The 25,984-nt window shown below is 41.8% G+C and overlaps 1 protein-coding gene and 1 pseudogene across 4 annotated transcripts in view; one reads left to right on the top strand and one right to left on the bottom strand.

Moving 5' to 3' along the window:
- The window catches only part of SAMD4B (sterile alpha motif domain containing 4B), a 42,066-nt gene that overhangs the window by 715 nt on the left and 15,367 nt on the right, over positions 1–25,984 (top strand). For 2 of the 4 annotated variants that reach the window (XM_077131902.1, XM_077131900.1), the window contains exons 2-3: positions 11,220–11,622; positions 21,416–21,883. In XM_077131902.1, the coding sequence (XP_076988017.1) occupies positions 11,427–11,622; positions 21,416–21,883 (664 nt within the window). In that variant the 5' untranslated portion in view covers positions 11,220–11,426. Of the gene's footprint in view, positions 1–3,502; positions 3,534–11,219; positions 11,623–21,415; positions 21,884–25,984 lie in introns of those variants that run through there. The other 2 variants (XM_077131901.1, XM_077131903.1) reach the window with 2 other exon arrangements.
- LOC143659202 (UPF0711 protein C18orf21 homolog pseudogene) lies at positions 25,229–25,854 on the bottom strand (annotated as a pseudogene).

Below are 25,984 nucleotides of genomic sequence, written 5' to 3'. Positions count from 1 at the left end.
CGTATATCCCACCCTCATTCCAAAACTTTCCAGAGATCTGCGCATCTCAGCAGTCTTCGTTCAGGCCTGTGAATTCCCCAGGTTTCTTTCATATATCCTAAAAATTGCTCCTATTCCAGAAGTCCCTTTGGAGATTTTCTCTCATATTCCCAAGTCTCAGAACCCCTCCCGTTCAGAATATCTAGATGTACTGGAAATCTTCCTGCAGATTTCCTTCACATATGGGACTCTGAAATGCCCAGACCAAAAATCGCTTGGAGGTGCCACCCCTAGTACTATATTGCCTTCAACTCTATGCTGAATCAACCTATACATATCAGAAGTATCTCTGGGTTCTTACACAGATCCCAGAATCTTTCCAGAACCTTCATGTCCCCAAAACGTCCACCTGAAATGTCCTAGAGATGAACATCGTATACTGATAGTCTTCCACAAGACTTCTCATTTATCTCAAAAATCTCCTCAGAGATCTAAAGTCTCAGAGAACTTTTCTCTATATTCCAAAAGCTTTCTAGAATCCCTTTTATCTCAATCTCCAACAACACTATTGTTTCAAAATTGCTTGTTATCCCCAGATTTCCTTGTAGTTCTCTGATATTCCTTAAAACTCTTATGACAACCTTTCAAATGTCTCCTTTAGAACTATTTAATTGAACTTCTAAATCCTTCTTAACTGCTTGAAAGAATAAAGATCTTTTTCATGACCTTCTGAGATGCAGAGTTTTTCGGACTTCAAGGTATCTTTCAGAGACGCAGACCTCTGAATCTTCACAGCAACCGTCGTTCCTGAGATATGCTTGAAATCCCTCTGACAATCTAGAATCCCTAAATACACCAGTGACCCTTGTTACTAAGAGATTTTCTTGGAGAGTCCCTCAAGGTCCCCCAAATCCTTCGAATCAATCCCTGTAGAAGACACCCAAATTCATTAAATGACTTGAGCTTTGGTGGAGACTCTATAAATTCCTTTGTGAAACCCTCCAGTCTTTCCACACATCGTTTGGAGGGTTTAATTTCTTTCTTCTGAGATGTCTGCGGGTTTTTCTGAAAGTACTGTCATACCATCTTAGTACAGTAATACCTCTCTCAGAAAACCATTCCTAACTTTAGAGAATTTTCTCCAAAATTGCTAGCAAACCCCCAGTGTTCCAAGAATCCTCAAAATCTGCTTTGTTTTCCTTTGACATCCCTAAGAAATTTTTCAGGACCTCATCAGATTTGTTCCCTTTAGAGTCCTTACTGCACTTATTCCCAGTCTCTTTCCTCTATTTCACTCTGAGACCTTCTTAGATAGTCTTGAGCCTTTTGGAGGACTGCTGTTACCTCAGAGGACCCAGCATCTCAGAATACAATCGAAGAGCTATATTCTCTCAAAGGTCCTCTGCGAGATTCCTCTTGAAATCTTAACCTGAGTCCTTTTTTCATAGGCCTCATCCTATAGACTTTCCTTCTTTCAGAAACCAAGAGACTTTAATACCTCCTTAGAGATTTGAGGGTCCTTCTCCTTTTTCCTTCAGAAGCCCTTCCTTTTCCTTTGAGGGCTCCTCACTCAAGGATCCTTCACCTGTGGCTGGTTCTCAAATATGCTTTCGGACCTGCAACATACCTTCTGGGTATTGTTAGAGATGCAAATTTCAGGCCCCATTCAAGTCTCCTTCCTTGCTTCATGCATGGCCTTCACCAGACTTCTCTTAGAGCACCTCTACTTCTCCTTGAAGTTGTATGTATACTTCATCATCCTCACTGGAGTGGGAGCTCAGAAGTATGGGACATGTCTTATTCCTCTAAATCTCAAGGTGTAAGTATTGGAAATCACTGGAGAATGAGAGTTCTTCTTTACATTTGGCCAGAATCTCCAAGTTTAGATCTCATTCTAGGTTCAGCAACTTTCCCCACCTCCTCTGTCCTTCACTCCTTTCTTTCTTGTCAGCCCATTGGATTTCTAGGGGAGGTGTCGTCCCTACCTGTTCTGATCTGATTCTGTGCTAACTAGTCTTCTTCTGGAGACCTGCCTCACCCATCCTGGTTGGTTTCTAAGCCCCCAAACTTTGTAAGTTAGGGTGAGGGCTTTCAGCTTTTCAAGGGACTTGTTTCTCTTAGGGCTGAGAAAAGGAGACTAGGATTAATACTGGGTTGCCATAGGTTCTCCGGTTGTAGAAGGGGTGGGCAGGTATATGGGGCAGAACATGAGGTAAGATTATATGTGCGGAAGTTCGCAGTGGAGAGGGAGTCTTTAATTGAAAAATTAATAGAAAAGGTGGTATGGGGTGGGTGTGTTACAGGAGTTGGACAGGATGAACTTCTAAGCAGAGGAAACAGTTTGAGAATGGTCAGAGACAGGAAAGTCTCTTAATGCACCTTAGCATCTCTTCTCATCACTAATGGAGCTATGAAGGCAATTCCTTCCATCTACATAATATCTGTCAGCCTCTTTGGTGACCAATAAAGTAATGATATTAGGATGCTACTATTTCTTGAATGTCACTATGGTTGAGGAATGTTTAGTGCTTTACATGTATTATTTCATATAATAGTCATAGGAACCTTTGAGGTAGGTAAATAATTATTCTTATTTAACAAATGATGAAATTGAGGAGATTATCTCAAGGTGTGCTTCTTGGGTCAGAGAGTGGGTTTCTGTTCAGTTGGGTTGGGAATATTGGGCATCATAAAATAATGGTTAAATATGCAGATCTAGGGCCAGATAGTAGAATTTGTTCATATTGTCATTCACCAATTTTGAGATAGGACAAATTACTTACTTTTTTGATCTTGTTTCTAAGCTAAAAAATGAAGGTAATAATGAATCTACTTTAGAATTATTAAAAGAATGAATGAGTTAATATTGTAAGTACTTGAACGTTGCTTTGCATAAGTGTTGTGTTAGCAAAAAAATAGTGTATCAGCCAGGACACTAAAATATTAAGTAACAGAATCTTAATCAAGTGATTTAATCAGAAAAGGGAATTAATTGGTCAAAGTTCAGCACTAGGATGGCTTCAGGCCAGCTGCATCAGAAGTTTAAACAGTATTTTCAGGACCTTTCCATTTTCATGAGTTAGTGTCATCCTCGAAGGCTTATCTTTGTGGTGACATAGATGGTGTTGGCAACCTGTTTAAGTTTACCTCTTTGCAGCCTCCATGGAAAAAGTACTTTTACATCAAAGCTACGCTTTCATGAATAAATGTGAGAGGATGACAGAAATTTAGAGACATGTTTTGGGTTGTACTCTAGAACTCAGTCTTGCTTTCTGAGCACAGGACTGTCATTCCATCCTGTGACTTTCAGAGTATTTGTGATAGTTTCCATACTGTCCCCTAACCAGTCATTCTTGCTGTGATTGTTTGGGTCCAGGCAAGTTTACGGCTGGTCTGACAACCAGACTTTCTTTGGGACCTCTCTAGGAAAGCAGGAATGAGGTGAAGTGTTGGTTGGTGATGTCATCAGGGATTGGAATCCAAGAGTGTTTCGTCCCTTATGTCAGCTTTGAGTTCGAGGGCTAGAACTTTGGAAGAGGGTTAAGTAGGTTACAGTAAGTGGAGCTTTTTTTTTTTTTTAATATAAACTTGTTTAGTAGAGGCTGGTTGAGAACAAGTCAGAATAGCAGTGTACAGAGTATGCAAATCTCAATGTCTCAACTGCATTCATTTATTGAACAATTTATTAAATGCTTACTATTTGTGCTTGTGTCTGAGTATAGAAGTATAGCAGTGAATAAAATAGTAAGGTCTAGAACTCATGAAACTTATGTTCTGATGGGAGAGTATCCAATCAAAAAAAGAAATGAGGTAGTGTAGGTGTATGGAGGAAATGAAAGAGTAATGTGATAGAGAGTATCAGGGTGGTCTGAAGTGGCTCTTTGAGGAGGTGGCATTTGAGCCTGATACTGAAAGATGAGAAAGTACCAGTTGTGGGAAGATCTGGAGTGGAGCATTCTAACTAAAGATTGTAACATGTGGGAAAAGGATGCTTCAGGTGGGGAAATTTCTCCCAGATATTTATTGAGGGTCTGTTATGCGCCACATACTGTGCTAGAACTTGTGCTTGGAGATGTAGTGGTGAATATACAGCACAGTCCTCCCTTACTTAGATCTTATTTGGAGAGAGTGAGCCTTTGAAGAAATACTCCTGAGGATGATAATCAGACAAAGAGTCCTACTAGGGAGAAAGGAAGATTGGGGACATGTTGAGTGTTGATTGATGAGGAAGAAACAGCCATGTATTCATCTGGGGGGAAGAGCATTTTGGGTAGAGAGATCAGCAGGTGCAGAGGCCTGAGATGAAAGGAAGGAAAACAGTGTGGCTAAAGTGAGAAAGAGGGGACAAGGGGTTGAAAAGAATGACGAGGCCAATCATATGGGGCTTTGTGGGCCATGGAAGGAATTTAAATTTGAATTTAGGGAATTGGAAAGCTATAATAGTTTTTTTTCTTTTAATTTTTTATTAATTAAAAAAAATTACAAGAAAGAAACACAAACATTCCCTATAATATGGTTTTTAAAACAGGGCAGTGACATGATTGATTTACTTTTTAGAAAGTTCACTTTGGTTTTGAGGGAAAGCAGGCAGCATGGAAACAGGAAGGCAAGTTAGGAGGCAACCTGTTGACCTAATGAGAAAGGATGAGGACTTGAATCATGATGGTGGTAGTATAAAGATGGAGAAATTGCATATATTTTGGCATGGAAAAATACAGGCTCGATGAAGGGGTGTGAGAGAGGGAAGAATCCAGATTGATGATAATAGCTAAGTATTTATTCCTTACAACTCTATGAGAATAGGAATTATTATTAAACCCTTTTTACAAATGAGAAAACAGACTACAACAAGGTGAAATAATTTGCCCCAAACTCCACTATAGTAAATGATAGGAATTTATTTCAACCAGGCATTTTGGTCCCAGAGCACTTAGGATTTGAGAAATAAAAAGAAGGATATGGTTAGCTGATATTAAGAAGAATAATCAAACTTGATTACTGGATCTAAAGAAAAGAAAGTAGTCATAGATGACTGAAAACTTGTGAGGTGATAGTTGAACATACAGAAATGAATTACATTCCTAAGTCAGAGGATGCAAATATGAAAAAGGGAAAAGAGCTGAGGGTAGATTTTTAAAACATTTTTTGTATGTAAAGTATAACATATATACAAAGCAAAGAAATAAAAAGCAGTACTTTTCAAAGCACTCTTCAACAAGTAGTTACAGGACAGATCAGAGTTTAGATAGATTTTTTTTTTTATTAGGCAGTTGTTGGTTTGTAGAAAATAGAGTTTCATATACCCCCATACACACACAGATTCCCTTATTATAATACTTTGATTAGTGTGGTATCTTTGTTAAACTGATGAAAGAATATTATTATAATTATACTAGTAACTACAGTCCATTGTTTTCATTAGGCTTCACTGTTTTGTACAATCCTGTTTTGTTTTTAAATTTTATTCTACTAACTATATACACCTAAATTCTCCCTTTTTTACCACATTCAAATATGTAACTGTGGTGTTAATTATATTCACTATGTTGTGTACCCATCACCACCACCACTAAACTTTTCTGTCACTTCAAACAGAAACTGTACCAATTAAGCATTGTCCATTCCTATCCCACCTGACCCTGATAACCTGTATTCTAATTTCTGATTCTATGACTTTGCTTATTCTAATTCTTTCACATCAGTAAAATCATACAATATTTATTTTTTTGTGTCTGATTATTTGCTCAACACTGTGTGTTCAAGGTTCATCCATGTTGTTGCATGTATTTGTGAGGATAGACTTGAGGGATGGGGTCATCACATTGGGGATGGAGATGGGGGGGAGGAAGACAGAGTGATACATGGGAATGGGAGAGTAATACCAGCTTCTTATCCACTGCAGGGTTTCACTCTGCTTCTCTTCCCCAGGACCATTCATACAAAGTCTCGTTCTTTGCTGAGGCAATAGTATACGTATTTTGTGTACTATTTCTGGAGTTTCTGAAAATAGTAGTTCTTAAAAGAGAGGAGTTGGACTTTGGGCTTCTGACACTTTTCTGGTTTTCTCAGGTCAAGATAATGAGCTAGCTTAGGTAAATACCCTATTACCTTGTTCATGAGGTATGATTCCTCAGAGGCCTAGGTGGGTGCTATAAGAGGACTAGGAATGGATAAGGAGGCTAATAGGACCCCCTTATTTTACCAGATGTTGGCATTAAGGGATTATGCATGCTTAACTCAATTTTCTTTAGGCTTTAGTATTATTAGGAGAAAGAGAACTCTGAAATCAGTCCTCCTGGCCTTAAAAATTTCAGCTCCACCGTTTTCCAGTGTGTCTTGGGCATACGATTAGTCTCTGTACCTCAGTTTCCTTGTCTGTAAAATGAGGAATATGTATCTCCAGAGTTTTAGGATCAAATGAGCTCACATCAGTCTGGCACTTGGCACTTAATAAATGATTATAAAGACATGCTAAGCATCATGCTAGATGTTTTTATATACATTGTTTCATTTAATTTTATAACAAGCTTTACTGAGGAAGAAACTGAGTTGCTTGCTAAAGGTCCACACAGCAAGTAAGTAGCAGCAGGAGAGCCAGGATTTAAGCCAGATCTATTCCATTAGAACATATAGCTTCTAAATGATGAGAGCTGATCTGCAGAGGTGCCACTTGTATGAGGGCCCTGTCTCACTTTTTGGGGCCAGGAAAAGAGCCAGAGGCAAAAACTTTTCTTGTGGCCTCTTAGCCCATTCGCATTATGTAATCTGAGTAACCCTTACAGAGAACTAATTTTCCCCAGTAGTTCAGCAGAAGTCTCATGGAGGGGACTTTCCTTCATCAGGCCTTACCCTGTCTCTACCCTGGAAACAGGAATTAGTTCTCCAAAGAGAATTCAGGTGCTGAAAGACAGGAATGGAAGTTTGGCAGGTAAATCTACCACTGTGGGATGCTACCAAAATGAGAGGCTTGGAATAGCCAGAGCTGATGCCTTTTCCCCAACTGGTCTCTCCAAGCCACATGTTCCTTTCTCACAGCTGCCAAGCTCCAGGATAGGAGGTAGTTGGGGGCCTCTGGCCCTTATTCAGACAGAATAAGGCCATCTAGTACTTTCTCAGTCGTCGTCTAAACCAAACCCAGCATCCTTCTGTCAGAAGATGCAGGAACTCATGTTTTAGGGGTGATTTTTTTTAACAATCATTAAACTTCTAATCTAAAGCCCTCCAGTATTTACTGAGGACTGTCAGGGCCATCTCAGCCACTTAGATCCTCTTCTCCATGATCATGTTCCATGAACAGTGGGATAACTTGAAGGTGTAATCCAGAGTGGCCTGAGAGAGGGGCAGTTACCAGATTTCTGGCCTTTCCCAATATGTATTTGTGTTCCAAGGACAAGGCCACAGGTTTTGTTTGTTCTGCATAGTAGTTTGTTATTGCTGAAATTGTTTCCAACATTTAAAAATACAGGGATTTTTTTTTTTTTTTTAGCTCTATAGATTTCCAGCTTCTTTAAGAAAATTCTAAGACCTACTAATACTGGGCCACATTCCCACATGGCAACAGTTGATTAGAGCTGAATAGTGACTTCTCCTTTAGACAGGGTGTGGACTTTGCAACTTATCGTATTCCCCACTGGTCTACTTCATTCAAAGCCTGGCCTTGTAAGCATTTAAGTTTGAGACTCTTTCTGTCCCAAGGCTTTCCTTCTAACATTTGAGGGAGGAAGCTGGGTTCATGTTTAGTCAGTAACTTATCTGGGGGTCACGGTGCTTTACAAAGGAAAAGTAACAACCCAGTAAATAATTTACGGGGAGAATGTGCCCAACTTTGTATTGTCTGTGGATTTGGTCATCTTTTTTGCCGTAAATGTTGTTGGCATATCAACCTCTGTCACAAATATTCCCTCTGAAATAGTAATGTCCTTCTGTCTATGAGTTGCCACCAGTGGAGGAATCCTCCATCCCAAGGGATGTTCATCCATCTTTTGACCACTTCCAGCAGCCAGGGAGCTGATTACCTTCTCACATGGTAGCCAGTTCCATTTTGGACAGATAATTATTTTGAAATTCTTCCTTACATTGAGGCAGCTGCTGCCTCCTTGGGACTGAAAGCCATAAAATGCAGGAGTTGGGAGGGAAACTGATTTTTTTCAGGCATAGGGCCACTCCTCATCCATCTGCACCTAGGGGGCAAACATTGATTATCAGTCACAGTGCTTTCTCACTGAGCCAGAAAGTGAATGCAGACTTAAATTTTTTTTTTTTTTTTTTTTTTTAACATGGTCAGGCTCAGGGAATCAAGCCAGGTCTCCAGTACAGCAGGTGAGAATTCTGTCACTGAGCCACCAGTGCACCACCCAACATTTTTTTTTTAACCTTTTTTTTATTGTATAGTGTAACCTATATACAAAGCAAAGAAATAAAAAGCAATAGTTTTCAAAGATTCTTCAAAAAGTGGTTAGAGGAAAGACCCCATAGTTTGTCATGGGCTGCCATACAATCCTCTCATATTTTTCCTTCTAGCTGCTCCAGAATATACCGCCCAACATTTTTTAAAAGTTAAATTCCTCTTTAAAAAATAAAAAACTGTGTTCACTTGCAACTAGTGAAATAGTACAAAATTATAAAGATAATGGTAATTATTCCTCCTTATCCCCCAGGTAACCAATAGGAATTATCCTTCCACAAATTTTATATGCATATAATCATAGGAATTCATTATAAGCTGTGTGATAGTTTTTGTATGTGGCTTTCTTTTTTAAACAGAAATGGCATATTGTGTAAATGGCATCATATTGTGTATATTATTGTGCAGCTTATGGATATCCCTCCAAGTTGATAGTTACAGATCAAATACTATATATAGGTATAGATACAGGATTTTTGGTCCTGCTGTCAGAATTGAATATGTTTTTAACAGCTACATAATAGCCCATGGTGTGGGGTGTGCCCCAATTTATTTTTATTTATCATTCTGCCATTGATGGGTATTCATGTTGCTTCATTTCTTCAGAATCTGTTCACTGCAGTGCTCCAAACAGCTACTACTAATTGATTGGAGTTAGCTTGTGAGGTAAACTGTTTGTTAAATCTGATCCAGTCCAACTCCCTTATCTCATACATTCAAGAGAGGGAAGCAGATAAGTTCAGAGAGCAAAGTGAATCAGTGGTGGGGCTGGACCAAAACTGAATTTTCTTGACCTTCAACATTTCACCTATCCCATGTTACTCCTCACAGACAGCCGTCTGCTCTGGTCTTGTCTGTGGAATAAAAGAATAAATCTGATTCCTCTTCTGTATGACTCCCTTCAGATGTTTGAAGTCATTTATGCCTTTCCCCCTTGGTCTTCTCTTCCCTAGGGGAGTTCTCCTCTGTGCCTTCAAATTTTTCCCTTAGGACAAGGTTTCCAAATCCTTTTATCATCTTGTGAACACATTCCTTGTATTTTTTTCCCCTGGAACTGTGAAAATCCCAAATTTGGTTTCCACGCACACCTCCCTCTTTATTCATTCATTGAACAAATTATATTGAGCACTTTCTATGTACCAGGCCTTCTTCTAGACAGACTTACCTAAATGGACTATAGCTTGCATTTGGAGGAAAGAGAGAAACAACAAACATAAATAAGATAATATCTGAGGGTGCCAACTTAAGTCAAGGAAATGAAATAGAGTTAATATAATAATGTGACTCAGGGAGAGGACTCTGTAATTGGGTGGTCAGGGGATACCTCTGAGGAAGTGCCATTGAGCTGAGACTGAGTGGAGCCAAGTGGGAGTTAGCCATAAGTAGATCTGGGGGAAGAGGATTTAAGTGCCATGGGGAGTCATTGAAGGATTTTAAGTTAGGGAGGTGATATCTGATTTCTGTTTTTTAAAAAAATCTTTTAAAGATTCCTGAGAGATATGTTTAACTTGGAGCAAGGTTGTGTTTTCCCCCATGACTTCCCCTGTTTTCTTGTATCCAAAGAGATTGACAGCCAAACCAGTTCCCTCTATTCAGAAGATTCCACGGGGAGCTAGGCAAGTCACAGCTATTGTCAGATGCCTCTCACAGCTCTTCTTAGCAAGGGCATGGAAGTTTCCGGAGTTGGGAGTAACTTCCTAAGACCTGAGCCCAGCAGGTTCAATGGGCTTTTATATGGAATTCTTAGTCCTGGGAGCCTTCAGTCCTTTTGGCAGCCAGAGGGGACTGGAGCTGAATGTGGTTTGGGGATGGAGCCAAGGGACTGGTCACAAGAGACAGGGAAATGTGAGTTGAGACGAGGACCTTGAGACACTGAGTCAAAGTCTTCAGAGTAGTGTCCAGAAACCAGTCAACTGAAGAATAGTCTGTTGTTTGCCTATTTGAAACAGCTCCCATGTAGTTCCACCTTAGGGAAGAATTTGGAAACTTTCTCCCTCGGGAGTTTTTTATTTTTCATCTGTCCCCTTCCTCTCAAGTTGGCATTCTTTGGGCTCCCAGGATTCTGTATGACAGACTGGTGTCTCTAGAAGCCAAGGGGACTTCCCAACCCACAGGGCTAGGTTCTGGAGCCACCTTGAAGAGAATGAGGAAGAAAGCTGGGAGAAATTTACCTCAGAGTAGAGATAGGTAGTATCTTTGGGAACAGAACTGCATCTTTTCCCAAACGAAGTAGGTTGTTAAGAGTGGGATCCATTAAGCCTATTGATCCTTGAAAAGACCCCTGTCTATACTCATGACTAAGGGCTGACAGATACCAATCCTGTTCCTGATCATATAGCTATCCATACCCAAGGTCTTCACTGCGGTTGCCACCACCCATCCCTGTCTTAGCACTGTAGTTTTTAGCTTGAAGTAATATAAAGAGCCCAGAGGGTCCTTTCAGCAGATGAGATGACCAAAGACCAATTTCAGGAGATGTGTTTGTAATCACATGCCTGCTTAGTGGTGGGCTTAGGGCCAGGTCTCCATTAATTCAGATCTTTCCGCACAGTGCTCAGTGTCTCCTATGTCCTATTTCTGGAAAATATTGCCAACTTACTCTCTGCTTTAATCCACATCCTTCAGCCCTTTGGCAGCCTGGCCTGAAGTGCAGCATCTTTTCCTTAGTTTCTAGGATGGATCTGTCTTTTTCCTCTGGATCTGGAGATTGGAGGGAAAGTTTAGTGTCTGGTGTTGGTTTTATCTTCCTCTCTGGAGCTCATTGCCCCTCTCACCCCATACTCAGCCACTCCATCCCCTTCATTTTATCTGACACCCCCCCCCCTTCCTTTTCCAGGACCCTGGAGAAGTGTGGCTGGACCAAGACCTCCCCTGATGTGAGCAGGCTTCCTCCTCTCCCCACCTCCCGTTGCCACCACGCCAGGGAACGTCCTTAAGCCCTGGCCATCAGGGAAGAGGTGACAGGAGCCCAGAGCTGAGACCATGTGACGGCGCTGGCCCTCGCCACCGCCGTCTTCCCCACCCTGGCCCCAGGCCTGGCACCATGATGTTCCGAGACCAGGTGGGCATCCTTGCTGGCTGGTTCAAGGGCTGGAATGAATGTGAGCAGACGGTGGCCCTGCTGTCGCTTCTGAAGCGGGTCACCCGCACCCAAGCTCGCTTCCTGCAGCTCTGCCTGGAGCACTCACTGGCAGACTGCAATGACATCCACCTGCTGGAGTCGGAGGCCAACAGTGCTGGTGAGTCTCTGCTCCCAGAGAAGGGAACATAGCAGGAGAGAGACCTAGAATAGGAACAATTGTCAGGCTGAGGAGGCCAGTTCAATGATGATGCTAAGAAGTGTGGGTTCTAGGTTTGGGGAGAGAATCCCTGACTTCCCAAGTTATCACCATGGGTTTCCTGGGCTGTGTTGCCAGATATCCTCAGTCAAGAAATGGGGAACTTCTAGGGGAGGGTAACACAATCTGAAAATTACCCAGAGCAGAGGAAGGATCATGTACGGTCGCTTCTTTGTCTCAGGTGATAACAGAGTGACTTGTCTGGGAGGCTAAACAAAAAGATTAAAGTCATTACCTATGAAAGGGAAATGGAAGGTGAGCAGTAATTCATTCTCAAGCTCCAGGACATCAGAACTAGGAGGGAATTCTATTTTTTTATAAAATACTGAAAAATATCAAACAAACACAAACATTCGTAACTTTTGATCATTCTGTTCTACATATATAATTCAGTAATTCACAGTATCATCACATAGTTGCATATTCATCGTCATGATCATTTCTTGGAACATTTGCATCTATTCAGAAAAAGAAATAAAAAGACAACAGAAAAAAATTCATACATACCATACTCCCACCCCTCCCCCTCACCGATCACCAGCATTTCACTCTAAATTTATTTTAACATTTGTTCCCCCTATTATTCATCTTTATTCCATATGTTTTACTCATTTGTTGATAAGGTAGATAAAAGAAGCATCAGACACAAGGTTTTCACAATCACACAGTCACACCGTGAAAACTATATCATTATACAATCATCTTCAAGAAACATGGCTACTGGAACACAGCACTAGGAGGGGATTTTAGAACTCTTTGAAAATTCATGAGTCATTCTACACTAAAGAAACTATCCAAGGATAGATTAGACTTAAGGCATAAACAACATCCAGAGAGTTTTGAATTTAGATACACTCCTCCACATCAGTTCCCTAAGCAGTCAGTAGAGGAGCTCTCTGTGTCCCATGAGGTTGACAGCAGGGAGCGTGGGACAGTCTTCTCTAGAAACTATCTCTAGGACCCTAGTCATAGACAGGAGGTAGGCCAGAGAACCATCTCAAAGGACATTGCTGAAGGCATACATTGCTGAAGGCATTCTGGCCTTCTGGCCCTCAGGCAAACCTCCACTGGACTAAATGCAGAGTCATTGACCCCAATGATGGATGGGAGCAATAGAGACCAGAAAAGAGGGAGGGTTCCTAAAAGCTAGCTGGGAAGATGACACAAACTCCATGCAAAGTTTGTCCAAATTATCCACTCTAAACCTTCCCACCCTGTTCCCCATAATAATAGTTCACATTGAACCCTTAAAACATACAAGAGATGGCTTTACTTGTATGTTAACTTTAAAAGCAGTGTTCTTTAGTGGCTCTAGAGTTAGACTATCTGGGTTTAAATCACAGTTCTTTCACTTGCTAGCTGTATAACCAAGTAACTTAAACACTGCTTAGTTTCCTCATCCTTAAAATTGAGGTGATAATTGTGCCTTCCTTCTAGGGTAGTTACGAGGAATCAGTAAGTTAACATATGTGTAGGTCTTAGAACAGAGGCTGGCATGTAGTACACCCTCAGTAAATGTTTTTAGTGTCAGTAACTCATTTAGTCCTTACAGCAACCCCATAAGATAGGTATTATTCCCATTTTACAGGTGAGAAAGTCATCATAGACTGCTAGGATTGGGATTTGGGGAGCCACAGAGCTGCCAGACTTCCTCATCTCCTCCCCACACCTACCTGCCTTAGCAGTTTAGTCACGTTTATTTTACCAAGTCCTTATGTAGAAGTCACAGAGGCACTATAGTTCTGGGGAAGGGTGGTCATTCAGACCAGGAGCCACCCAAGTTTAATTCCCAATCTAGCAGAGAATGAGCAGTAAAAACCCAGCTCAGCTGTAGCAGGCTCAGCTCAGCCATCTCACACACTTCCCCACCCTTCCCAAGTAGGGAAGGCTTCCTTCTATTCTAGCATGAGGGTGCCAATTCTGGGTTTGCTGTATGGATCTGCCCCCGAACAGAAGCTCCTTTGGAGCAGGCCAGTGTCTTATGCAACTTGTCACACATCCCCACAGCCACATCCCAAGCAGCAGTTGGATGACCACTGGGTTCCAACCTTGTTTGTATGTCAGAATCACTGGTGGTACTTACTGCAATTTATTTATTATAGCATTTTTAGTTTTTGCTTTTTTTTTCTTTCAAAATTTGTAGTAAAGTCAGACCAGACAAAAGGTGAAAAGTGATGTCTCCCTTCCAGACTTGCACCTTCCCAGCTTGTGTGTGAGGTATTCTGTTCTCTGCATATATGAGCACATGTATGCTCCTCACAACTATGGTGCCTAAACTGCTAAGTTAGGTGGGTAGGCCTTTCAGCTTCTTCATTGTATTAATTGTTTTAACACATATGGCCGGACACTGCATATTAACCATTTGGCTTTTTTTACTTAATATAACCTGAAGATCCTTCCATATTCAGCACATACATATATGTGGTGAACAATCTCATGGTTGTTTACTCATTTAACCCTCACAACATCTCTGTAAGGTAGGTCCTGTTACTCTCCCATTTTACAGATGAAGAGACCGAGGTCTAGAGAAGTTAAGTGACTTGCCCTAGTCATATGGCTGGTCAAGGATGGAGCTGAAATTTGACTTTAGAGTTCTCATTCTTGACCAGAAGGCTCTACCACATGGTACTACAGTCCTCTTTTTGGTGGAGATTTAGGCTTTTCTCAGTCTTGTTCTTATAAACAGTGCTGTCAGGAGTATCCTTAAGCACCTCTAGGATAAATCCCTAGAATTCTGTAGAATTGCTAGCTTGAAGGCATGTACGTTAAAGCATTTAAAGTATTCTCACCTCATTGCTCTTGAAAGACATAAATTTACAAAATAGAATCTAAGGCCCATTCTAGACCATTGAATTAAGATATTGGGAATAATATCTAGCACAGGTTGAGAACTGATGTAGAATTAATTGAATGATGAATGAATGAATGAATGTCTGAATCAAGATCATTATCCATGGCCTTATGTCAGTAATGAGAATATAACAATCTTCTAAGACAGGGTCCCAACCTTTCTGGAGCTCACTGTCTAGTTGTGGGAATAGAGTAACTTTGATTGGTGGGTCATTTGATTACTCACTCAGGGTTTGATGGAGGGCTGGGTGACAGGGAAGGCTTCCTAGTAGAGGTGTGGACCAAGTTGGTACTTAGATGGGTGGAGAGGTAGAAAAACCTCAGAATGAAGAAAGAAAGAATGCTATGTTGTGTTCTAGAATCAGCAGAAAACCTCTTAGGACTGGAGCCAACCATGATTTGAGAGAGAAGTGATCATAGGGGTAAATTCTGGAGCATTATGAATGCCTGGCCTTGACTGCCTCTTTTCTAGTGAAGATAGTGTTTCTCAGACTGAGGAGGCCCAGTTGTCTTGTCTCACTCCCACCCCTAAGTAGAGCAGCCTCTCTCTGTCTTGTTTGAGAAAGAAAGACCTGCTTCCTGGGGCTGAGGCCTGCGTCCTGGAGGAGCTGTAATTCCTCTCACTGTTTCTTCTCCTGTATTCATTGTGACCTTCCTGTTCCCATGTGTTTCCCAAACTTGGGAATCACTTGGTGGTGACTGTTAAAATCCAGATTCCTGGGCCCCCAGCCATACCTACTAAATCAGTGCTAAGAGTGTAAGCCTGGGAATGAGTTCCTAGGTTATTCTGATGACCAGGCAGTTTTGAGAGATGAAGCCTTGCTGGATTTGTTATAGGACATGAGGATAGGAGTTGGCACCCATGAGAGTTCTAGATCTGTTTCTCTGCCATGAGCGCTTCTTGTATTATGGGCCAGTCCTGCCCCTCTTGGACCTGAGGATCCCCATCTGGATACTGAGGGGGTTGTTCTAGGTGCTTTTCAGTTTTATCTTGGGCTCTGAAATGCTATGCCAGCAGACAGCAGAGCCACAGCTAAGCATAATGCTTTCTTTGTTTGGGGCTCAGCACATTCTTGTGAAGCAGCAATTCTTAATATTGTTGGAGATGAACCCCTCATAGAATCTGCCTAGCTGTTCCTTCTCGTCCCTCCAAGAAAAGATACACACTTACCTCACACACCAAATCTTGATTTTATTTGGTCCACCAATCCCTGTTATGGGGACTGAAGTAGTTCAGATTTTTTAATCCTTTTAAGCCAGAAAGACTGAATAATGAGGTAAATCACCTACCTTTTTTGTATCTCCATGCCCACCCATCCAACCCTGCTCCTTCCTCCACATCTCCCAGGGAGACCCTAATTACAAGTTGGATTTGGGTCAGAGCTGTGTACCTTCCTGTCTCCTGTTCAGAAAAGGTAGGGAACACCAAGGGATTGACCTAGGCAAGTGTTTCCCAACCCTGGCATTTTGTCAGAATCTTTCTGGGACCTCATAAAAAAAATCTTGAGTCCTAGATTCTGTCCCCAGAGATCTGATACTTTTGAAGCTACCCATTTGACCCTTGTGTGTACCTGGGATGTTGAACCATTTGTCTGGATGATGCTAATTCTGGGTGGGTGGACTCAGGAAGGTGATGAGGGGGTATCATGTCACCTGTTGGGAGTGAAGAGGTGAAGATATACAGCTGTGGAAAGAGACTCTGCCTTGGGCCATCTCTTCCTCTCAAGAAGCTGGGAGGGTAAAGAAGTCCCCCAGCCTAGATAGCCAGCATTGGTTTCATGGAGGCAGAAACTGAGACAGCACCTTGGAACAGAACAGCAATATCCCAAGGGTCTCAGGAACTGGAAAGGAGAGAGGCTCCATATTTCTCCTTATCCTCATCCCTATTACTTCTTCCAAAGTCTTCTTCCCTGCCTAGTTGAAGCTATAACTGATTCTGACCCTCTCTTTCTTCCCAGTGCTGACTAGGATCAGAAGGCCCATGGACAGGAAGGGAGGAGGTTGGGGACAGGGGAGACTAAATCTCCTTCCTTCCCTGGTCCTCCAGCTTCTTGGGCCACATTCCCAGCATTCTTTCCTTCTCCTGTCCAAGAGTCCCTGTACTCAGAAAGTTTAAGCCCCTCCTTCTCTGGCTCACTGAATCTGGGTGGGAAAACTAAGGTCAGCAGGAGGCCATGGCTGAGTGAGTCACCAGAGCTCAGCCCTGGTGTTTCTATCCTCCCCTTTCAGGCTCCACTGGCACAGTTCATCAAACAAAAATGTCAGTCCTCTAGCCTTCTCCTATGTCTGTAAGAAGAAGTCAGAGAAGGGCACGTTTGAAGCCAAACCCCATTCCCTCTGACTGCCACCTCAGGCTGCCACGATTGCTGCAACAGTCCAGCACATAAAAATGAGTTTGTTTTTATGGCAGTCTCAGAGATATATTTGACTTCTGAAATTTGCCAGGACGCAGGGTTATGACCCACTTAACTCTGGTGACCTGGCCACCTCTGTTCTTGTTTCCACGGTGGTCAAGGAGGGCACTTATATACACAGCCTTCTCCTCATGCCTCTGGGTTCAGGTCTGCAGCTTGGTGAGAAGCAGCTGTTGGCATCACAGCATTCCCTAACTGTTTCCCCTATCCCCCCACCTTCAGAATTTCATCATTGCTTGTTGTGCCGCCATCTCAGAGGAACCGGAGATGTGTTTGTTTTTGGTAAATAACTGTGAAATTCCCTACCCCTGTTTGGAATCTTAAGGGGTAGCCTCCATGTGCTCTCCTCTATGAACTGCTGAAACAACCCTGAAACAGCACGGACTTAGATCCTCAACCAGGAATAACAACAATAATAGTAGTTAAGATGTGCTGAGCGCTTCTCACCTCCCAGGTGCTTTGCATGATTATCTCATTTAATCTTTACAGAATCTTCTGATGTAGAGGCTTTGATAGCCCTACTGTACAGAAGAGGAAACTGAGGGTAAGAGAGGTTAAAGGACTGGCCAACAATTAGGTCATGGTGGTGGGGCTAGATTTCAAATCCAGGTGATTTTGCCTGTTGAATTTTACTTTTAATAAAAAGTAAAATTTTTGCTAGGATACCACACAAGGTGACTTGAGGTTGGGGAATCCTAGAGAGGGCACATTATATACACATAGACACTACTATTTTCCAGGGGGCCATCTGGGTCCCACTGTCCAGGTATTCATTGGGTCCCTGTTGTGCCTCAACTCTGGACCATACTTTTCTGATCTGGGCAGGGAAGTAGAAGCTCCATCCCCACCCATCATCTGCATCCCCAGCTGGGCTTACCCCAAGGAGCTTGAGGCTGTGTAAGTTCCTTGGAAAAGTTCCTGTGCTCACTGATGCTTCCCAGTCTTTGAAGGCCCACCATCACCACCACCACACATACACATGAGTACACATTTCTCCGTGGTCAGTCCCCCATTTGTCGAAAACCACTCATTTCCTTTCTCTGCGGTAGAACAAGGTCCTTCATTGAGGCCAACCCTTGGGGCTGTTCTGTCACACCCCCTGGCAGTACCAGAGGAGAAGCTGTGTCCTTAGCCCTGGGGTCCTGGCAGTACTCTAGGGTAGGGGTGCGGGGGGGAGGACTAAACAAGGCTTCTTTCTGTCCCAGATGTCTCTGGCTACCCTACAAGGCCTAAGCCACAGTGATTAAGAACACCACGGTAAGGATGAAGGGGCATGCAGACTCTACTGGAAGAGATGGCAGGAAAGCACCAATCACTGAGCCACATACTGAGTGTTTACTATGGGTTGACTCTGTCAGATGCCTTACATGCATTATGTCCCTCAGTCCCTCAGCAGCCCTATAATCCCTGTTTTACAGAGGAGGAAGCATATTGCCCAAGCAACTACATGACACAGCTAGGGGGTGGTGAAAGTCCTTGACTTTATGTTCCTAATCTTAATCACTGTATTTCATCTCCCTTCTTATAAAACTGCAAGGGCTAAGTCAGGGCAAGGGGCTACTACGGAGGTCTTTCCCACATTATCCTGGGCCAGATGGAGGTAGGGGTACAGAAGGGGCCAAAGCTCCCTCACTTCATGAAGGCCTTTCCTACCTTGAGAAGATCTTTAGATATGGAGTTGGCCTAAGGGTCAGCTTCATGGACATGGGGAACTTTGTGGAAGTGAAGACAGATGGAGGGGATCAGGTTTCCTAGCATTGAATTGGTAGATACTGACAGGGGTCTGGAATGCCACTGACTGGGTGAAGAAGAGAAATTTGGCATTGGAGAGAGAATAGAGTATGGTGGTTAAAAGTTCCTCCCAGTTCTAGAGGCATACAGAGCTCGGTTCAGATCTCTGCTATACCACTTAGTGGAAGTTCTTCCCAAATCTATTTCCTCATTTGTAAGACAAAGATGCAAGCTCTGCGGTAAGGATGAAAAGCAATCATGTCCTTAGCATAGTGTCGGGCACTCTCACTGGTGTGGTGGTGGAGGTAATAGTGATAGTGGTAATGGTAGTGGTGGTGGTAATGTTACTGTTACAGTTCTGTTATTGATTTTGGCCAATGTTGTACACATAGTAGCATGAGATGATGACTGAATAAATGGATGAATTTCTGGACACTTCAACAGGAGTTTTCTAGGACACTTGGAGCAGAGAGGCCCAAGAAAACATTCAGTTTACAGGGCCAGGAATTAGGAGCTATATTCAGTTTACAAGGAAGAGGATATCAGGGGTCCCTGGAATCCTGAGCCCTAAAGAAGTTGGGTTGAGGAACCCTCAGATGCAGAGGGATCCAGGTTGGGGGCTGGTGGGGAGCTCCCTAGAAGGCCTGAATGCCTAGATTTATGAGACTCTTGTTATATATCCTTATTTCCAGCCTCTCTGTTTCCCACACTGGGAGGTTGGCTTGTGTTTTCAGAATCTCTGTATTTGAAAGGAAGGAGCCAAAGTAAGGTAATAATCATACTGATAGTAATAGCAGGTAATTACCTGTTTCCTTAAGGCTTACTTTGTGCCCTACTTTGTGTTCATGGTCTCAGTTCATAGCAACCTTCCCAGGAAGGAATGATTATGAGCCTCATTTTATAGATATAGAAAGTAGAGCTCAGAAGTGACCTCATCTGCCCAAAGTTACAAATGGTGGAGCAGCGACATAAGCTACATCTCTGCCTGTTCCTTTTCATCACCCTCCCCTTTGGAATCTTAACTCTGTTTAGTTATGGTGGCTCCTATGCCTCTTTTCCAGGAACTCACCAGTAGCACCTCTCTCACAACTCCTTGTGTGAGGTGTTTGTGAATTGTCACCTTAGCTGTAAGCATTAGCTCAGTTGCCCAAGTGTCAGGGCACAGTCCTTGACCATGGCTTGTTTTCCCAAGTATTGGTATTCTTTGTCCCTCTCCTCTGCCTGTCATCATTATTCCCATCCTCTCCACTCCTCTTAGGTAGTCACAGAAGTGGTAACAAGGTTTTCAAGAAGGACAGTCAGATCTGTTACATTTCCTTCCCAAGTCCTCCTTCATATGGCCAGCCTGGGGACTTATTTTGGGGAGCTCCTTTCTGGGTTGAGAAGGGAACTGGGAGCTCATCTCCACAGAACAGACTCAGGCTGTCAGACTATGGGATAGGAAAGAGAAGTCATCAGATCACCTAGGCATTGAGTAGCCAGGGAAGGCTTCCTGGAGCAAGACAGGTTTAAGCAATCCCTAGAAGACGTAGAATTTATATAGGAGGTAGGAGACTGCTCTAGGCTAAAGCCTTGACACTCAGCCTGAGTGTAGAAGCTGGGGTGAATGTGGCGGATAGAGAGTCCCAGGGAAGATAGGATATCCTGAGCTGAATATTTATCTAGAAGAATGGGGGGTGGGGTGGGAGGTGGGGCGTTTAGTACCCTAGAAATGAAGGTGATCTTGGGCTAAGAGGGTTTGGATTTGATTTTATTTATGTTGAGTTTCCATTGTAAACTCCTGGTCAGGAACATGTCAACCTGGTGTGATCCAGTCAGATAAATCCATATGGGTATTTGGGACAGATTGGAGGGGAAGGATTTAGAGGCAGAGTCCATTTTAAAAACAAAAGCAAGCCTCTATTAGGTATGCCAGGATACTTTCCATTCTTTATTAGCTCATCGAATCTCAAAACAACACTGAATCTCAAAACAACACCTCTGAGCTGTTGTGAGTGATACAGCTGTGAACACTGGTGAACAGATATCTGTCCGAGTTCCTGCTTTCAGTTCTTTAGGGTATATACCTAGGTGTGAAATTGCCAGATCATATGGCTCTATATTTAATTTCCTGAGGTACAATAAGCCTTTTGAATAAAGTTTTTCCTTACTAAAAAACAAACAAACAGCTGTGAATTGAATACTGTAGTTATCTCCAAAATTTTGCAGTGTGAAAATCAGTATTTCATGAGGTGTGACATAACTTGCCCAAGGTCCAGCTGGTAAGTTGGGGAATGCAAACTATCTGACTCCAGAGTCCAAGCTTGAAACCACTATATTCCACTGTCTTCCCCAGTCAGGATGAAGTTTGTTTTGAGTAGTCAGCAGAAAGGGGTTAGAGGCCATGAAGATAAAGAGGAAGGGTACAGCTAGAGGAGTAGGCCCAGAGGCAGCAGGAGAAGCTCAGATTCCAGGATAACAAGTTTGACAGCAGGTTTCTGAGAATTGGAGTGATATACCCAGGAAAAATTACTCTGAAGACAGGGTGAATGTGTTTGATTTTAAGGTGTAGGAAGTGATTTGAGGGATAAAATTGAGGGTCATGACAGGATAAGGGAGAGGAGGTAGAAGCAGAGGGAACAGGCCATAGGCAGCCCTACTAGTTTTATGGGAGTGCTCCACCACTGCTCTCTTGACATTCCCTCTCATCCCTTCCACAGCCATCGTCAGCCAGTGGCAGCAGGAGTCCAAAGAGAAGGTGGTGTCCCTTCTGCTGTCCCACCTTCCTCTGCTTCAGCCACGCAACACGGAGGTCAAGTCAGAGTACATGAGGCTACTGCAGAAAGTTCTAGCCTACTCGATCGAGAGCAATGCCTTCGTTGAAGAGAGTCGCCAGCTCCTCTCCTATGCCCTCATTCACCCAGCCACCACACTGGAGGACCGCAACGCACTAGCTCTCTGGCTGAGTCACCTGGAAGAGCGGCTGGCTAGTGGCTTCCGCACCCGGCCTGAGCCTCCCTACCACTCGCGCCAGGGTTCAGATGAGTGGGGAGGCACTGCAGAGCTGGGCCCTGGGGAGGCAGGGCCAGGCTGGCAGGAGAAGCCACCCCGGGAAAATGGACATGTGCCCTTCCACCCCAGCTCAGTGCAGCCAGCCATCAACAGTATTGGGAGCAACGCAAATGCAGGTGAGGAAGAAGTGGTCCTGGGAGGCCATGTATGCTTGAAAAATGATCAGGCTGGGCTACCTTCTCTTGCTCTGTGGCCTTGGACAAGTCCATTAACCCTTCTAGGCTTTAGTTTTGTGAGACAATTCAGAGGTGGTAAACTTGAACTTCAGAGCTAATCTAACCTACAGACCATTTTCATTGAGCCCACACATGTCTTCTTTTAATAAATTTGGTGTTATCAGAAATCAATAACCAGATTTTCAGCTTCTCTTAAAAAATCAAAAGATCTGACAATTCAAGGCCTATATTCCAGTGGCAGCAATAAGATGAAGCTAAATATCGAGCACCCTCTTTACGTTCCCCATGTGTCTCAATATACCTCTGTCCCACTTGGCCCTCTTTGGTCATTTCTGATACCTGCGTGGCCCACTCAGGACAATTTGAGTTTATGACCCAGAGGAAAGAGTGGGTTCCCTTCCATTTGAGGTCCCTTCCAGCTCAGATTTTCTGCATTTTTGTATCTGGCCTCAGCTTACAACCTTGTTTCTGAGAAGTCTGTTTATATAAAATGTAATTCATGATTACATTAGTACTAGTAGGTAACATTTTTGAGTGTTGACTGGGCTAAGTGCTTTTTGTAAGCAGTTTTCAGATATCTTATTTAATCATCATCACAGCCATATCAATAATGCCCCATTTTACAGATGAGGACACTCAGACTTAAAGAGATGAAGTCATTGGTTTAATGTCACCATAGAACAGGTGGTGGTATGGACAAAGATTGAGACCCAGGAAGTCTGACACCAAAGCCTGCATTCTTTTTTAACTTAATTTTGAAGCATATTCAAATTTAAGAACAGTTAGAAAAATTGTATAAACCCCATACAGAGAACTCCAACGTACTCCTACTGCCCCTCCCCAACCTGATACAGATCTACCAATTTTATCTTTTTGTCACATTTACCCTATCATTCTATTATCTACTTATTCATCTCTCCTTCTCTTCCTCTTTCTTTTTGTTCATCAGTCCATTTGCTAACACTTGACTGTATGTTATATACATCATGCTCCTATGCATTTCTTAAGAACAAGGATATTCACTTATGAAACCAGCTTAAGAACAGTTATCAAGTTCAAGCAATTTAACACTGTTATAAAACTCGGAGTCTATGTTCCAATTTTTCCATATACCCCAGTAATGCCCCTTTTAGCTTTTTCTCCTCTGTTCATAGATTCCATCCAGGATTAGTATTGCAGTTAATTATCATCTCTTCAGTTGCTTGCTCTTTTTTCTTTTTAATTGTGTAAACATATCTATACTATAAACTTCTATATCTCAACTACTCCCAAGCATACTATTCAGTGGGATTAACCACACTCACAATGTTACGGTACCCTCACCATTTTCCATTGCTAGAATTTACCCATCTCCCATATAGAAACTAAACCCATTGTGATTAACTCCTTGTTTCTTCTTTCTATACTCTGCTTCCCACCCCTGGCAACTTGTATGCTGATTTCTGTGTCTGTGAACTTGCATCTTCTCCAACATTTACTTTGTAGTTACCATGCCTGGGGCTTGAACTTAACATCCTATATAACAAATCATGTTTGCTTTGCTACCAATTTAACTTCAGTAGCATATACAAACTATGTTCTTTTGCCCCTCTGTCCACTCACTTTTATGTAGTTCTTGTAACAACATTTTTTTTTTACATTATGAGACTAAAACTATGGATTTATCTTTATTTTTTGTGCATTTGCCTTTTTGATCCTGTAGGAAGTAAAAAGTGGAGTTACAGACCAAAAATAAAATAGTATTGCCATGTCATTACCCTCACTGGAGATCTTTGTGTTTCTTCTTGGGACTTTGATCTACTATCTATTGTCCTTTCCCCTCAACCTACAGAACTCTCTTTAACATTTCTTATAGGGCTGGGCTAATGGTGATGAATTCCCTCAGCTTTTGTTTATCTGAGAATGTCTTAATATCTCATTTTTGAAAGACAGTTTTGACAGCTGTAGAATTCTTGGGTGACAGATTTTTGCTTTCCGGACTGTAAATATGTCATCCCACTGCTTTCTTGCCTCCATGGTTTCCCATGAGAAACCTGTACTTAATCTCATTGGAGTGTCATTGTACGGGACCATGTTGCTTCTCTCTCGTGGCTTTCAAAATTCTCTATGACATTTTATGGTCTGATTATAATATATCACGGTGTGGGTCTATATAGATTTCCTATTTGGAGTTTTTTGAGGATCTTGGATGTGCATATTCGTGTCTTTCGTTTGCCATTATGTGTTTGAATATTCTGTCTGTCCCTTTCTCTGTCTTCTCCTTCTGGGACTCCTGCAATGTGAATATCATTATGCTTGGTAGTGTCCCACAGGTTCTCAGGCTCTGTTCAGTTTTCTTCATTCTTTCTTCTTCTCCTTAGACTGGATGATTTCAGTTGTCATATTTTCACATTCACTGATTCTTTTTTTTTTTCTTTTTTAAGTATCTACATTATTTATTTAAAAAAGTTTTTTAAAAGAACAGCTTGAATACAATCCTAGCTTATCATTAAAATATATATAAATATGTATATGTATTTATGTCCCAGAAAATATATAAGATAGTTAAATTGTTGCTTGCTATGTTATGTTCTGATGTAATTTTTAGACCTACAAATAAATCTTTACTAGAGCAAATTAAAATATCACTAAAGTGAAATATTATCATAGAAGCTATACAAAGTGGTAAAAATGAAAATTTCAGTAAACTTTTGAATCATCTGTAATTCAAGACTGCCCCAGATATTTACTTTTGCATCAAAATAGGAATAATATCAAATTTTACTAATATACAATTATATAGCTGTTGAAGGAAAACAAGAACACACGTAATTGTTACTTATTTTGAGTTAGCAGTAAAGCTATGGACACGTGGAAGAAATCTTCATTAGTGAAGAGATTTTCTCATAAGTTCAGGTCTCAATTTTCTTATGAAAGAAAAATAAATGATAAGAACTGCTAATTAAAGTAGGGGGAAATAATAGTACTTAGTATCTGTATATTTATATACTGATTACACTGCTAATTAAAGTAGGGGGAAATAATAGTACTTAATATCTGTATATTTATATACTAATTACAAGGACCTTTCACATACTTTTTTGATCCTTACAACCACCCTTTGCGGGACAAATTTCATTTATTCATTCCAATGAGGTATTATTTCCATAAACACTAAAGGATGCCAAGAAAAGTATGCTTTTGGATCTAGTTTTCATGTATTCTAAGAATTAGTGAAAAATATTCTTTTTCTAACTTTACTTTCAAAAATTACATTAGATATTTCTTATTTTCAAAATCCATCCTTCATAGAGAAGATAAGAAATTTCTGAAGTCCACCTTTGAATTGTTTGGGGATTCTTTCTAAGTAACATTTTTAATTGAGAGAAGTGTTTTTTTGCTTTGCTTCCATTCTTTGAAGAGGAAATGGGTGTCGACTGCCCAGGTGTAGGTGTTCCGCAGAGCAGTGCTGGACTCTTGCCTTTGGAACCAACCACATCGTGATTTACATTTGCAGAACATTGAGTCTTTCTCCCTGGTGTCTTCAGGTTGAGTTTCTTTGTAGGAGTGGTAGGATTGTTCTTCAGTGCTGATAGAAAGCTTCTACTTTTACCAGGATGTTTAACTGTTCTTTTGCATGTTTTACAAGTAATCAACAATATACTTTTGAAGTCCTTGTAGTTTTTCACAATTTTTGCTTCTTTAAAACTGAGTGTATAAGTTTTTGCTTCTCAGTGAAGAAGCTTCTGTATTTTGGGTGTCAGTTTGGACTTGGGTTTCAGACACACTCAAGAGTTATCCAGCACCAGCAACTGGAAATTGTATGGACATGTTTCCTCAAAGTGCTTTTATCATAGGAGATAGCTGACCTGGCCTGGACAGCTAGCTTGTAGTTTCTATGCCGCAGCCTCAAGGTAGTACTTCTGCCTCATCCCAGCATCTGCTGCTGCTTCCACGCCATGGATCCAGGTTCATTGATTCTTAATTCTGCCAGCTCTAGTCTGCTGTTGAATCCCTCCAGAGAATTTTTAATTTCTATTACTGCGATCTTCATCCTGTTTG

This window comes from Tamandua tetradactyla, chromosome 16 (assembly GCF_023851605.1).
Source record: "Tamandua tetradactyla isolate mTamTet1 chromosome 16, mTamTet1.pri, whole genome shotgun sequence".
NCBI classification, from domain to species: domain Eukaryota; kingdom Metazoa; phylum Chordata; class Mammalia; order Pilosa; family Myrmecophagidae; genus Tamandua; species Tamandua tetradactyla.
The sequence above is the reverse complement of the archived record's forward strand: the minus strand, read 5'-3'. Positions and strand labels throughout refer to the sequence as shown.